At 44.9% G+C, this 16,445-nt stretch overlaps 1 protein-coding gene across 3 annotated transcripts in view; it reads left to right on the forward strand.

The window, feature by feature from the left end:
* The window catches only part of gek (serine/threonine-protein kinase gek), a 320,768-nt gene that overhangs the window by 212,437 nt on the left and 91,886 nt on the right, over positions 1-16,445 (forward strand). For all 3 annotated transcript variants that reach the window (XM_075700310.1, XM_075700309.1, XM_075700311.1), the window contains 3 exons: positions 6,507-6,631; positions 8,021-8,126; positions 14,568-14,716. In XM_075700310.1, the coding sequence (XP_075556425.1) occupies positions 6,507-6,631; positions 8,021-8,126; positions 14,568-14,716 (380 nt within the window). The remainder of the gene's footprint in view (positions 1-6,506; positions 6,632-8,020; positions 8,127-14,567; positions 14,717-16,445) is intronic.

Below are 16,445 nucleotides of genomic sequence, written 5' to 3' on the forward strand. Positions count from 1 at the left end.
TGAAGTCATCTCAGGATCATAAATTTTGATTCTGGTATGCATTGAACCTTCTACAGTTGCCATTGCTCCCTTAAAATGTTGCCTTGTTCAAGCACCAGTGGCTTTCACAGATTAGTTTTGTCATATTCTATTAGCTTGGCTATTTTTGCCATGTCTGTATAAAAGCTACGGATTATGATTACGGATTACGAAAGGATTAAGATTAAGATTAAGGATTACGATAAAGCATTTGATTCAGTAGAGATACCAGCAGTCATAGAGGCATTACGTAATCAAGGAGTTCAGACCGCTTACGTAAATACCTTGGAAAATATCTACAGAGATTCCACAGCCACCTTAATTTTACGCAAGAAAAGTAAGAAGATACCTATAAAGAAAGGAGTCAGACAAGGAGACACGATCTATCCAATGCTATTCACTGCGTGCTTGGAAGAAATATTCAAGCTATTAAACTGGGAAGGTTTAGGAGTAAGGATCGACGGCGAATACCTCGGTAACCTTCGGTTTGCCGATGACATTGTTCTATTCAGCAACACTGCGGGCGAGTTACAACAAATGATTGAGGACCTTAACAGAGAGAGTGTAAGAGTAGGGCTGAAGATTAATATGTAGAAGACAAATATAATCATGAATGACCAGGCAAGGGAACAAGAATTCAGGATCACCAGTCAGCCTCTAGAGTCTGTTAAGGAGCATGTTTACCTAGGTCAACTAATCACAGGGAACCCTGACCATGAGAAGGAAATTAACAGTAGCATAAAAATGGGTTGGGTCTGATACGGCAGACATTGTTAGCTCCTGACTGGAAGCTTACCGTTATCATTGAAAAAGGAAGGTATACAATCAGTGCATTTTACCGGTGATGACATATGGGGCAGAAACTTGGAGACTGACGAAGAAGCTTGAGAACAAGTTAAAGACTGCACAAAGAGCAATGGAACGAACAATGCTAGGCGTAACTTTAAGAGACAGAAAGAGAGTTGTTTGGATCAAAGAGCAAACGGGTATAGCCGACATTAAATTGACATGAAGAGAAAAAAAATGGTGCTGGGCAGGTCATGTAATGCGTAGAGTAGATAACCGTTGGACCATTACGGTGACAGAATGGGTACCAAGAGAAGAAAGGGGAATTGCAGTAGAGGACGACAGAAGACTAGGTGGTGCGACGAAATTAGGAAATTTGCGGGTGCTAGTTGGAATCGGCTGGCGCAGAACAGGGGTAATTGGAGATCGCGGGGAGAAGCCTTCGTCCAGCAGTGGACATAAAGTAGGCAGATGATGATGATGATGTATAAAAGCACAGTAGTCTGAATGTGCCATGCACATACAGTCGAACCCACTTATAACGATACCGGTTTTAACAATATGTCGGTTATACAATGATAAGCTGCTGCACCGTCGACTTTTCTATGTTTTCCATGGTGAAATAGCCTGCTTACTACAATGCCCCGATGCCGCATTATCAGTTATAACGATGAAGTCTGGCTGCTGGATGTCTGAGCCGAAAGGTAGTGAAATGCGAAATCCTTGAAAAGAAAAAAAGAAAACGAGAAATTCAAGCCGCTGCACAATGGGCCGCTGCTCCAACAGCTGCCGCACTCTCATTTTCCAGCCATCTCCGCGCGGCTCTCTCCCATCGCCCTTCCACCCCTCCGAACACGAATGGGCTGAGCCCACAGCTCTACGTCGTCCCTCCCTCCGAAACACAAATGGACCATGCCAACTCCGCCGCAAGCAGATTAGGCAGATTGCTTGCATGTTGCTCACTGGCTCCTCATTCAGTGCAGTTCTGTGAACAGCTTAATCGCTCGCATTCGTTTTTTTGGTTGTGTCGAAGTCGTTCCTGGCCACGCAGTTTCTCAACTTCGCTTAACTCACCGCTGAAACGGAAGATGGCTGATCCGCCCACTGATCATCGGCAATGCACCACGTTGCTGGTGAAAAGAAAGCGCGCGGCTATAGATTTGGAAACTAAGGGCTCCTAACCAATGAGATGATCATCGCGATCGTGCTTGCATCGGATAGCAACGGTGACGACGGCAGCGATGGCGCGGTAGGACAGGCTGCCTCAACGTTGTCCTCACGGGAGGCCCGCCATGATTCAGTCCCTCTGGGGCTTCATTTTCGCACGGAACCTTCCACTGCACTACGTGGAGCGCTTGGATGCCTTGGAGAAGGATGTTGGCAAACTTTCCGTCAAGCATGCATGGCTGACGGACATAGGCTTTTCTCGTTCAAGCCAGTGAGAAGTACATGGCGAGATGCTTGTGGCGATTTCTCCTCAGCGTTTCTTCTGGATTTCTCAAGCTGACAGGCTGCCGTGGCAGCCTACTCGCAATTTTTAAAAGGCCCCTTTTGGCACCGCCAAAGTGATGCCTCGGCGGTGCTCGCATATCGCTTGCCACCCATGACACCTCTACGCAGTTGTTATAGCAGTGCCATTGTTTAATGCCAGCAGCTGTGGCTTGTTACACACGGTCAGAGCACCCAGGAAACAGTTAAACAAGTGAACACAATAAGCAGCGAGGCAGGGGAAGGTGGAGGGGAGGGGCACTGGCCTCCCCACCATTTTCTCACGTCAGCTCTGCCATCCCCTATTTTGATTTTTTGATGCAACCCGGTTATAACAATTATTGGTTATAACAATGGAATTTTAATGGCACTTGAATACTGTTATAAGTGGGTTTGACTGTACATAAGTACATGTTGAAGAATGTTAAGGTTGTAAAACCATTCAGTTTCTTAGCTTTTACACTGAGTGAAAAATTAGCAAATATTTCTCTCTGTTGCGAGTGCGATTTATTTGCAGCACTGCCACCTGTATTGCTTCATACTTGTGATCTATTACTTTCTTTTTTGTTAGTATCAATGTTATCGCTTTTTCATCCTTGCATTACACATGTTCGCTGTATTACATCACGACTTTTGTCACTGTACCTACAATTGTTTCTCTATACCATGGTAAATAATTGTGCACAGGCCACAGTGCTGGTACAGTAACACCTGGCAATTTGGATTTCACGGGAGCGAAACAAACATCCGAATTAACAGAATGTAGTATTATCGAGGAGTCCAAGAGAACAGTAAAAAAATTTTTGCATCATTAACACGATTTTGTTTGCTGAATGAATGCGCAAAGCCTGTGTGTTTTCACAAAAGCAGTGGGGATGGTGCAATTCTTGTCACCTCGCGACTGATCAGTATTCGCAGCAGTGAAGGTATCGCGGCTTCTTCCGCATTGCAGCCGCAGTGCAAGACTCGCATCTTATCCTAGACATGCATTTCGCTACTGTGCGCACATTGACCTGGTTGGTAACAGATCGTCGACCTTTCGCAATGTAGCCAGCGAATTTGATGCTAGTATGCCGTGGTACTGCTTACACGTTGCAGAGTCAAAACGTAACTACTGCTCCATTTGGGCACTACACGCACAGATCAAAAGAAAACTACTTACTGCGAGGTGCAACTGCTGTGGACGGAACTGTTGTCGCTGTCAGCATAGTCATGGATGGATGGCAACCATGCAGTTCTGAAGGCACACAGCCACCGTACACCGAGTCAAAACGAGACTACTGTTTGCTGCATCTGCTGTGGACAAAACCGTGGTCGTTATCGATGCTCCAATTAGGAATGGTGACTACACAGTTCTGAAGGCACGCAACCAACATGTACCAATTCAAAATGAAACTACTGCCGCGGACAAAACCACTTTGCCGCAGCCGCAGCAGCTCTTTTCCGCTGAGCGCTTCATCGCTGCAGCAGATGCTCACAGGCCCTTAACGAGTCAGTTACATGGTACCTTTGATCCCACAACTTCTCGTGTTTGCACTTGGTGGACTGCTACCCGGTTGGCCCTAGCGCAACAGGCATGCATACCCAATTGGCTTGCGGTGAGCCTTTGCCCCTAAGAACAGTGTCTGCCACACCGTGTTGTATCTTGGCTTCATATTTGTTTGTTGGCAATCTGATTCCGGCGCCTTCTTTGCTCTGTATCGGAAAGTCGGCAAATCCTGTCGTAGGACCTTTGTGTGTTGCGGAGTGGAGAAGCGTCGTGCCCTTTCCTGACTGTCACTCGTAGGTGAGCCCCGCAAAAACCCATCTCCACTGCTTGCAGTGTGTCGAAACGAAACACCACTGCGGATGGAACCGTGGTCGCTACCAACAAGATCATGGATGGCGACTGTGCATTTCTAAAGGTGCATGACACCGCTTAACGCGGTGTGATGCACAGTGGTAAACGCCAGAATAAAGGCTATAAAGACAAATAAACAACGAAGTATTCAGGCGTTACTGTCGTTTTCTGCTGATGACTGGGAATACAGATTTCACCGCTTCATTTTGTTTGGATGCTAGTGCCCCCTTTGCTCGTTTACATAGCACATTTGCGACGTTCCACACTCTCTTTACACCGAGAGTTCAAATTAATTGGTTTGAAGACAAATTTATTTGAATGAATGAGAGTTTGATGCCATCAAACAATGCATACGCCTGCTGGGACTAGAGGACGAGTCCAAATTATCAGATTTTTCCATTTAACGAGTTCGAATTAACAAGGTTTTGCTGTAGTACTGTACATTTTGTAATCAATATTTTATCCTCCTGATAATCTATATCACACAACAACACACTAAAATTAAGTGTTGCAAGCAAACTGTGTCACTTCGTCTGCCAAGTGCTGTCTCTATGCTTACTGTCACTGTCGCTAGAGCATTTATTTGCTTTCTGGGCTCATGCTCATCCACTAAAACATTTGTGTTTTCAAACTCGTTTTTCCTGCCCATCCTGCGCTCACCATCATGACTGTGTGACAAGGAGCAGTCGTTCTGTGTTACCAAAATGACATAGTGGAGTTTAAATGTTTAACTTGGCTGATAAGATGTACAGTCGAACCTTGCCACAACGAAACTCACGGGACGCGCGAAAAATTTCGTTGAAGCGAAAATTTCGTTGTGACGAAATTTGCCCCAAAACACTGTCAAATTTGACTGCACACTCACAAACATCATTTATTTCCGGAAAAAGTCGGTTACCTTTCGTTGTGACGAAATCTGACCCAAAACACTGTCAGATTTGACTACACATTCAAAAACATCATTCATTTCCGAAAAAAGTCGGTCATCTTTGTTTGCCTCCATCCTTTGGTCATCATCGCCGTGGTGCGATGTTCGCACTCGGTCAGCAGCTGCACTGCAACGTCGTCATCGTGGGCGCCAATGAAATTACGAATGACTTCAAAAGCGTCCATTACATCCAGTGCACGAGGCGGGGCCGATGCATCTTGTTCGCCGCATACTTTCGCAATGATGTCGTGTCGGGCCTTGAAGCAGGTCAACCAACCTGTGCTTGCCTTAAAATCATCAATGCCGACTATGCAAGCATAGTTAAGTGCCTTTCGCGGCAGCACGCATCCGCTGATTGGCATTTTCTTGGCACGCATGTCAAGAAACCATGTAAACAACGCCTTTTTAAGATCCTCATGTGCAGCTTTAGTCAACTTTTTCCGTTTGGCGGATGCCCCCGCAGAAAGAGCACGGGTGCTCGCGTCCTTCGACTTCAAAATTGTCGATGCCGTGCTGTTGGAGATGCCGAACTCTGCTGCAACGTCTCATTTCTTTCAGCCGTTCGAAGCCTCGCTGATGATTTGCGCCTTCACCTCCAAGGAAAGAAACTTCTGCTTTGTCGCCATGCTGGCCGCGTGCACAAATAAACGAAAATCTGCGTCACCGCGTTGCGCCAGCGATCGCGCGACCTAGGATGCATACAGATTGGCTGTGACTCCTATTTGGCAAAGTAGGCCTGTGCCTTGTCGCAAGGCAGCTAGCCCCATCGTCATCACCAACAAACAATGGCGCCCTCCATGAGTTTATCGGCGACGGTGCAGTGGGCGCATGTTTTCGGTGAACCTAAGTGGTGTGGATGTACGAAAAATTGCACACGATTGGGGTTATGTTTATTTTATCGCGAAACAAATTTTAAAGCCCAGCTCAACCGAGCGAAAATTTCGTTGAAGCGAAAACAAGCTCGAAAAATTGTTCGTTGTGGCGAGAACTTTTTTGCATTGACTTCTATGGCTAGCTGACGGGGAATTGGAAATATTTCGTTGAAGCGGCGTTCGTTGTAGCAGAGTTTGACTGTACTACTGAAGAATGTTCAAGGGCAGGCGAGAATACAGACGAAGTAAGATGACACACAAATGCATTTGTGTGCGACCACTTTCCACATTGACGTCATCTATTACACTTGTACATTCTTCAAACTAGACGATGGGTTTACAGGAATACCGATACTTAAAATTATCAACGTTGGATGCACAGGGGAAGCCCAGGCAAGGGCCATTGTATTGACAAGAGTACTTGTTTTTGTCTATGAAGACCAGTCCTTGAGATGAAACGGCTCCTGGCTGAGGCTTTCCTTACTTGCATAAAGTTGATCATTTCAACGTTTATCAGCATGGCATTAGTAGTGTTGACGACGTGGTGATATTGAGACCGCATTTCGCTGTGCAGCTTACAGAGACGTTGCGGAGGCAACTGGAAGAACGTCGTTGCCTGGAGGAAGAGATTGGCCAACTGAGGGAGAAGAAGGAATCTGTCGCCCAGTGGGAGGCACAGATCAGTGAGATCATTCAGTGGTGAGTGTTTCCTCACCACCGCTGAGTCGTCATGGGAAGAGTCGAAGAAATTGTTTTGTGACTCTCTGACAGAACGGTTTTCAGTGACTTCCACAAATTGCAAAAAAAAAAAACAAAAAGAGATAAAAGTAAAGAATATTGAATGTGGTAGGTAGTATTCACAACACAGTGCCACTACGTGAAAGTTCGTTGCATTACACGAAGAATGTCATAATTTTTCGTGATGTATATAATGGCCCATTGTAAAGGGAATACCCACTTAGTAATAAAGCCAATATACCAAGAACATTTTTGCACCTTTTTATCAGCAATATGTGGCTTATGTAATCAAATGGACATGCAATAATATGTAAAAAAACATAGCTCGTGGGCCTTTTTATTATATCTCGGTGGTAATTATTGGCAGACTTCTAAAGGGCAAGTTATACTCCAGTGCGCCGACTGTCGCGTCTATGTCACATCGATGATGCCGAGCATGGTGAAAATTCGACGCTCTACACTCCAACCAACCGCAGCCGCACTGGCACTGCATGTTGCCACAGCAACCATCGCAGATACGCAGAGAGCCACCCTGCGCCATCCATTCCCTGCGGCGTGCATTCTCGCTGGGCCACTGTAGCTGCGCTTGCATTGCTTGCATGCACAATGCCACATGCGTGCACTTTTTGTTTCTGCTCTGCTTCTACAAGCGTTGTTCTACAACGTGTGGGATTTCCTGTTTTCATTGTTGACTGCTGTGCTGTCTCCAATGTTGGCCTGGACATACCCTGCGCAACGGGAAAAAAAAAATGGTGTCCATTTAAGCCCGTCAAAAGAAACTGTAATTCTGACTACGTTAACAAGTTATTGTGGGCAGCCGATCCAACCAGTGAGATCATGCATGTTTCACACATGGCACTGCAGTATCACCATGAAATAGACATGTAAGCACTTCCCACAGACTTTCTCCAACCGTGCTGTGTGGGCTGTATATTCGCAATTTAGTGAAGCAAGCCTAGGGTTTTGTAGGGTAACCTCCCAGCCTTAAGACTCGTCGTCGACGTTGGAAAGCACCTGGCAGCACCAGTTACGCCAGCTGCGTCACGTAGCTGGAGCATAGATGTCAGTCATTTGCGAGTGCAAATTCACTGTGGCTGATGCGTGCGCACTCATTATGCTGGAGTATAACGTGCCTTTACCTGTGTGTTCCCTATTACAGTGAACCATACTGTGCAAGGTAAAAGTTCATCGCATTTTTGTCCTGTCTGTTTGCTCTGTGTTGTAAACTATGAGTGCAGGGTTATCTTAGATTATTATCATGTGATTACTGATTTCCTAGCCTTGCAGCAGTATTGATTAGCATTTGCGCTTCACAACTGCACATTAACAGTCTTGCTGCTTTCTAAACAGGGTGAGTGATGAGAAGGATGCTCGTGGCTACCTCCAGGCATTGGCTACTAAAATGACGGAAGAACTGGACTACCTCAGAATGAGTGGCCTTCCCACGCCTACTGCGGTAGGCTTCTTTTCTTGCAATCTTATGTACCTTATAGCCATTGCGATAATCCTTTGTTTTCTATATTTGCCTGCATGAAATGTTATATTCTATTATCTGTCATAGACGTACTGTACTTCCAACATGAGGACAATCAAACAAACTCATAGTATGTGTTCTTGTCAGTTCCTGTGAACATCAGAGTGGCTATAAGTGTGCTGAATGTAGAAGAGCAATGACCAAGCAGTTGACCCACCAATACAGTCTGCGCTCATTGTAAAGGGCTCTTATAATCCAGTGAGAAGAGTCTGTTGTATTCGAAGTCTGTTCTATTCAAAATTAGGGCCACGGTATGTTGTGAAAATTTTGGCTACCATTAACAGCTTTTCTACACTCAAAAAATTTATCAAGGAGTCTATCAGAGATCTGTCCACTTACACTGACCAAGTGTCATGCTCAGTTTGGTTACAACAAACTAAATAAACATGGTAGCGCTGTTGCAATAGTGACATCACGGGCACTCACAGGCTATCTGGCTTGTCGCCTTCAAAATTTTTTTGACGCTGCTGAAAATTATGGAACATTGCATATGCTTGTCTGGACCAGAAGGAGAGTGTGAATGACCCAATTTCTCAAATATAACAAGGGTGTAATTAACGATATCTTTAGTGCGAAACAATACCCACTGTTGAATCGCGGTTTGGCTGAGAAAGTCTGGCTCCCTGAGCAATGCAGTGTTCTCTACTACGTTATGTATACTATGATTGAAATGGAAGCTATTGTATTATTGGTATTGGTATTATTGTGCGCATTTGTTGATAAGAAATATTTGAAAACTATTTTTAAAATATTCAGTCCTGCAAATAATGACTCTTCTCAAATCAATTGGAACAACATTCGATTCATTATTCAAAAGTTTTGAATACACACACACACAAACGCACACCCCTACTTCTTAGTGTTTGTCATTTGGTGTCATAAAGCCGTGGCTCTGTTATCGCCAATATCAACCATTCACCATGATGAGTAATAGCAAATGAACAGAATTGAAGGAAAATCCTTACATAATACAGCCAGGGTGCCTACCAACTGGAAAAAACGGGAATTCTTAGGGATTTTGTGTAGTCGGGGGGTGGGGGGGGGAAACTCAAGGAAAACTCATGTGCCTCTATCAGGGAAAATTAGCTGTAACTTTATTGAAAGGTTCAAAAGTCGGGGTAATGCTGGCTTGAGGACAGACAGGAATTGTAATGAATCGTCTTTGATGCCCTGTCATCGGCTTAAGGAGTTGCCAATGTACAGTCAACGACTGACTTTCTGGATTCCCAATAATTTGGACGGCTTCGCGGCACCACCACGTACCCCATAGAGTCAATGTATCAGAACGTCTGAAATTTCGGACGCAAGAACTCTTCGCCATCCGATTTTCCGGACATTTTGCTGTGACCGCATGTCCAAAACGGCATTAATCAAAATCACCACCGCTGCTATTTTGATCACCTTGCTGCCTCGAACCGGCGCTCTCGCACGTAGATCCTCTCGAAGCCATAGCCACCACTGCGGCAACGCTAGGCCTAGCTGCTTCGACGTTCGCTATGAAGCTTCTTGCCGTTGGGTGCCGTGCTTTTTATTGATTGGATTGGATTGGAGACAACTTTATTGATGCCTGCAGTTGGGCGCTCGCGCGCTCCGACGAGGGCCTACGTCATCCTCGAAGTTGCCGTTACTCGCTGTGTGTCTCCGCTCGCCGTTGCCGGCTCGCTAGGTCTGTGCCTTTCGAGCGCCTCGAGGACCTGCTGGACGGCCCAGAGCTAATCGTTTCGGTCGTAGCTCTTCGCGGCTGCCTCGAGCCGCGGTGGGAGTGGTCTTGATTTAGCGTCTTCTGGATATTTAACGCAGTCCCACAAGATGTGCGTGTAGTCTGCGGTCTCCCTCCGGCAGACTCTGCACATATCTGTCGGATATGTCTCGGGGTACATGCGATTCATCAGTCTCGGGCTCGGTAGTGATCCGGTCTGGAGCTGCCTCAGTACTACCGCCTCTGCCCTACTCAGTCTCGGGTGCAGGGGTGGGAGAGTCCTGCGAGCCAGGCGGTAGGCCTTCGTAATTTCATTGTAATCCGTCATGCGGTCCTTGGTTCCGAACCACGTCAGACGGTCTGTCGCCGGGGCGCGGTTGGTTAGCGCTCGCGCTGCTGCGTGTGCCGTCTCATTATGGTTCTCATTGCATTCCGACGCATCTCCAGCGTGCGCCGGGAACCACTTGAGTCATACTTTTCGTTCTTCTAGTTTTACCGCTCGCAGTACGCGCTCAGCCTCCCTGCAGGTTTGGCCTTTGGCGAAGTTTCGCACCGCCTGTCTTGAGTCACTCAGCACTGTGTGGCAGTCTGTGTCGGCGATGGCCAGGGCGATGGCAACCTCCTCCGCTTGTTCCGCTCCGGCGCTTCTCACGCTTGCTGCCGTCCTCGTGGTGCCGGTTGATGCCTCTATGATGACCGCTGCGAAGGCGTTCCGTTGGTATTCGGCCATGTCCACGTACCATGCGTGTTCATCGTTGGCATGCTGGTCGATGAGAGCCTTGGCCGTCGCCGCTCTTCTTCCCTTGTTGAACTCGGGATTCATGTTCTTCGGTATGGGGTCGATTCTGGTCTGGCGTCAGACCTCTTCGGGGACGGGGAGCTTAATCTCCACCTCGTCCGAGAGTCTAATTCCCAGATCGTCCAGTATCTGCCTCCCGGCTTTGGTCATGGACAGCCGCTCCAATTGAGAGGTCCGTTGCGCTTCGGCTATTTCTTCGAGCGTGTTGTGCAGCTCGAGTTGTAACAAGCGGGTCATGCGTGTGGACTCGAACAGGCCCAGTGCCGTCTTGTACGCTCTTCTGATGAGCACGTTTTGTTTCGTTCGTGTTGCAGCCATCTGTGGTAGGCTGCAACATACGCGACGTGGCTGATGATGAAGGATTGGACGAGCCTAATTAAGCTCTCGTCTCTCATGCCATCCTTTCGGGAAGTGACTCGTTAGATGAGTCGAATCGCGTTGTCTGCTTTTGCCGTGAGACGGGTGATGGTTTCGCCGTTTCTTCTGTGCTTTTCGATGACCATGCCTAGGATCCTAATTTTGCCGACCTAGGGGATCACGTTGCCAGATTTGGTTACGATTCTCATTTCTTCGTATTGGCGTTGTCTGGTCTTGCTTCTGCTGTTTTTGGTAGGTGGGAGTATGAGAAGCTCCGATTTGCTCGGCGAACCTCTCAGTCCGGTGCCTTCCAGCTGGTCTTCTATTGCGTCGACGGCGGCTTGCAGCGCGCCCTTGATCTGGGCTTGAAAGAATTCGCCGCTGTCAGCAATGGCACGGACTCCGCCTTTGTGGTTCACGCGACTGGCTTAGGAGCTTGGAAAGCACGTAACGTTGCATAATGCCGGTTCCTGAAAGTCAGCTTCGCCTCTGTACAGAAATGTTACTTGGTGACGCATACATAAAGGTATTGCAGTGAAGCATAAAAAGCTTGGGAAGGGGCCATTGCCACGGGACACAGTATGTATTCCATAATTATACACGCGTGCACCCGGCATTTTCTGTCACAGTACGAGCACCGATATGCCTAATACATGTACTGACAGGCCTTCAGAGCATTTTCGAATGTGCCTTTGGTGGTTTGAGCCCTTACGGGCTGTAAATGACATGTATTTATTTTTTCCAACTGACCGATTTTTCGGACGTTTTCATGGCTCCTTGGGAGATTAAAAATCGGACATGTACTATGCAAGTGACCAAGAAGATGCTTCAAATGGTTTGTGGGGTGAACGAGTGGCGGAAGGAGGACAAGAACAGAAAGGACCTACGCATTGAGGAATGAACGGGAAAGGAAGCGCCCTGCCACCGTTTTTAAGGAGCTTGAGCTCAAAAAATGAAGTGTTGGCTGATGCCGAGATGCAAGTGTACCTCATCTAAACCAAAATAAACTCTTTAAAGCAGTGAAACACAACATGAAGGTGTCATGATCGGGCTGAGAGTATGTCAGGACAGTTGGGTTGACTTACGAGCTGTTGAGAGAGAAGCTCAATTGTGACAAAGTTCAGGCCTTAAAGTACCATTGAGCTTGCTATGAGTTGATAGAAATAGCTTATATTCAAAAATATTTGCTTCTGTATGCGTCTCTTCTTATTTATATTTGAGAATGTCCGACTCGATTTGCAAGTTCTTTCGAAGGCATTTTATTTGCTGTGCATTTTACTAACCCCTCCCTTCTGTTCTCTTTTTAAATAACATAAACACTACTCCTTAGTATTCAAATTGGATTAAGTTGTTCTTTTTATATGCTTACTAGAAAGGGACAGCATAGTGCGATATGGTTTCAGCCCATCTTGACATAAAACATAGTTCTGCATCACTCAGGGAATATTGTAAAGGCACTGAGGGAAAGCCTGGAAAACTCAGGGAATTTGGAAATGTCAATTTGGTAAACACCCTGACAGCCTCAAAACATTTTTCAGCTTCTAAAAATGGAAAGAACTGAAAGGAAAGGTAGGAAATAAATAAATAATTTAAAATGTCTTATTTATTTTCTTCAGTATGCAAAAACAAAGCTTTGTAACTGGCATTGACTTTTATTTCTATAGTACTACTACTACTACTACTACTACTACTAATACTAATAATAATAATAATAATAATAATAATAATAATAATAATAATAATTAGGTGAGTGCCAATACCGAATAGTAGATTTCAAACTGAATATAGAATTGAATAAAAAAAATGCAGAATATCAAATCAAATATCAGAAAATTTTACAAAACTCTTATGCTTGCAAATTTTGTGCAAGAAACACAGTGCCGCACATGCTCAGTAGGCTAATCATGACACTGAACAAGAATCTTGCTAGGTATCAGTAGCTTAAATGCATATGAATCGAGACGCATAAGTATGCACTACTCTTAATAAAGGGAACACCAAATTTCTATGCCAGCACTGATAACAACTCAGTTTGTACACGAAGGTCTGAAAAATATTTTTTATTTATGTAATGCCTGTCAAATAGAATTAAGTGCTTTTTTTTTCACTCTGAAGCTGAAGAAATAGCAAAGTTGTCCTAAATACCAATGAGGTCTTCAGTAATGTGCCTAATGGCAGTCTTCTATTGCTTAGAAAGTATTGCTTTTCAGTTTTCCTTGAGAGAACATGAGGGTTTTTTCCATCTTTATGGCAGGTGGTTTCTGTAGATTATCGTCAGCTCATTGTAAGGCCAATCTGCGCGACAGACAAAAGTGGGGAATGCGCATCACGTCACTCAGCACCACTCTGCGTTGTCATTGAGGCCGCACGCGTCGACCGCTGTCTGCGCCAACGGTACAGAGTTCTCCAATGGGAAGGTCCATGGCAATCTCACATGATGTCTCCCCCTCCCCCCCCCCCCCTTTTTTTCTTTTTCGTCGCATCTATCTGCCATCTGTGTAAATGCGTCTGCAGCTGGGGTTCAGCGCACTGTCACATGATATTTTCAAACCCACCATGTAAAGCCAAAGCTAGTCTTGTGATGGGTCGCTCAAAGCTATGACAAGAGACCATTGTGTGCCTACGAACGGCGTTCGGAATGAGAGGCCACTACGTGGTATTATGCAATGATGGTGGCCGTGAACCATGCAGCGATCATTTCATGCACTTGCTTTGGTTGGCGAGGCATTTTGTCGGCTTTCTGAGGGTTGTGCGACCAGTTGAATGGATCTGCGTCGATTCGATAACCATAACTTTAGTAGCCGCACCCGACAACGAATCTTCGATTAGGCTTAACGGGCTAGACAGTGTGGCCGTGATGAAAATTCGCTGCCAGCTGATGTGATAACGGGTCGCAAACTGTCGCGTAAATCTTGTCATTAATGTGTTCCTACGGGTGGCACAGTGATTGGTGGCTGTTGAAGCGGCATTCGGGTCCGTGGTCGACCAGCCGGCAACTACCATGAGTATGCGTGCAGAGTTCGTCTGTGTTCTTGCATGTGGGTAGAGAGCTTCCAACTGCACGAATCTGCGTGCGTAAACACTGAACTCAGCGTGCCTTCCGGTGGTTAATAGGGCTGATATTCACACATGCTTTCATGCTTTCTATAAGCACTGATGTTGTAGTTCCCTCTGTCCACATCGCGTTAATCATTTCAATCGGTATCTTCTACCAGGATGAACCGTGTACCAGAGAGAACGCTGTGCGTGTCATGGCACTGACCACAGCTAGGTCATTGACTGCAGGTACCGATGTTCGAAAAATATAATATCAAGTATTTGACTTGCAAATTGATAAACTTATTCAAATGTTCTATATTCAATTCAAAATTGAGTATTTGAGTATTTGCTCATCCCTAATAATAACAACAATGAAAACAAATAATAATAAAAAAATAATTAATGTTTGGGTGAAGCGCTCTCCTTCAGGCCAGTGATGTCAAAGATGTCATGTGCATTTGAAATGCAGGACAAGAATTGGCGCAACCGACGCTCCCAGAAGCTTGAGAAGATGGAGCTACTGACGCTACAGTCAAACCTCCAGAGTGAGATTCAGGCCAAGCAGGCTGTCAGTGAGGAACTCACACGTGTCCGTGCTGAACTCGTTGCCCAGCAAAAGTGAGTTTGTGTGCACATCTCAGACCTTTTGTGATAAAGAAAGACAAACCCTGATTGTGACATCTTCTTGGCCTCGCCAGTCTTACGTGAAGGACTTATTTCAAGTGGTCATTCGAGTGTATAACCCATGGCCATCATTTTCATTGTCGAAAATAATGTCAGTGTGCATATTATACATGGATTTATGATTAAAAAAAAAACCCTGGTTGTCATCATTTCTTGCCTAAACCATTTTTGTGTGAAGGACTTACTTCATATGCTCAACTGGCATAGATCGATATATTTTTTCATATAATTTTGATTGTCAAAATTTTGTACATGAAAATAGTGCTTGTTATTGATAAGAACATGCTTGAAACATGTTAAAGCTCATGCTGGGCCCATATTTTTTTTTTTTAGATGATGCATACAAGTGGTCCTTTTAAAAGATTTTGAAGAACCCAAAGGGTATTTTCTCAAGAGAAATGCACAGCGAATGCTAATGGCCAATACAGAAAAAAAATAAAAGTTATGGTGCTAACGATAATGCAGTGTAGCAGGAAAGCGTAATTTACTTACAATGATCACAGTTAATTACAGTTAGTGCGGCAACTTTTTAATGTCTATGCACTGTCTGCAAAGGTTGCACATTAACCTTTAACTTTTAAAGTCCAGTTTGTCGTGATCGAGGATCAAACTGATGCGCTGAAAAGTTTGTAAAACTAAATAAATTTGTGTCATTTCCAGTCTCTTTCTTTCATTAGTCTTTTTTCCTGGAAGTGCTTGAGATGAAAGAAAAAGATTTAGGTTGAGACAATATGGTTATGCATTGAGACTCGCTATAGTCAATTTAGATGCAAAGTGGTTAGGAGATGCTGAATAGAGAATATGTTCATGACAGCCTTTCAAATTACCTGTTTGCTTTAGAACCAACTGCAACAAAATTTCTCTTTGGCATTGCTTATAAATCATCATCATCATTTATTATCCCTTAAGGACCCGTTTCAGGGTATTACACAAATTGGGGGGGGGGGGGGGCAAAAGCATCAAGAATCACTATATTTAACTCATTTGTACAATAGTAAACAAAACTTAGTATACATGCTAGTAGACGATGAGCAAGCAAAATTAAAAACAAAACCAAGTAAGGTACGAACTGGCAGTAGAAATGGCAACACAACTGGCAATATAACAGAGCAGTAAAGAAAAGTTAGACGTTAGAGTAACAGCGTAGTAGTGGTAGGTTAAAGGTTTAAAAAACATGACAATAGGTGTCTAAATTTATCTTGATCACTTTAATTTATTATACTGTTGGGTAGCGCGTTCCACAATTCAATAGCACTAGTTAAGGAAGAGTTGTTGAAGGCATTAGAGGAACTGTGAAGACGTAGACTCAGGTTGTTAAAGAGACACTTAGAAGATCGGTTGGGCGGAAGTAGGAGAGTGTTCCTGACATGTGGGAAATTATAATAGAGTTTGTAGAAAAGGGAAAGTTGTGAAATCTTCCTGCGAAGTGTTAGGCTAGGGATGCTGCGTATATACCACTGAAACAATTTTTGCAAAGCTGCAGGGCTGGTAATTCTGTAGAGCGTGTCTACAATCGGGGAAAGCCTGGGAATTTTCAGGGAATTTGTAAGTTCTGTAAATTTCAGGGGGTAAAAATGGGAATTTTCATCTTGGGTACTTTAAATCAGGGAATTTGGTGCTTACAGTATGTTATGGTGAGTATAATGGTATGGTAGAAGGAAGC

Source organism: Dermacentor variabilis, chromosome 7, assembly GCF_050947875.1.
Source record: "Dermacentor variabilis isolate Ectoservices chromosome 7, ASM5094787v1, whole genome shotgun sequence".
Classification (NCBI taxonomy): domain Eukaryota; kingdom Metazoa; phylum Arthropoda; class Arachnida; order Ixodida; family Ixodidae; genus Dermacentor; species Dermacentor variabilis.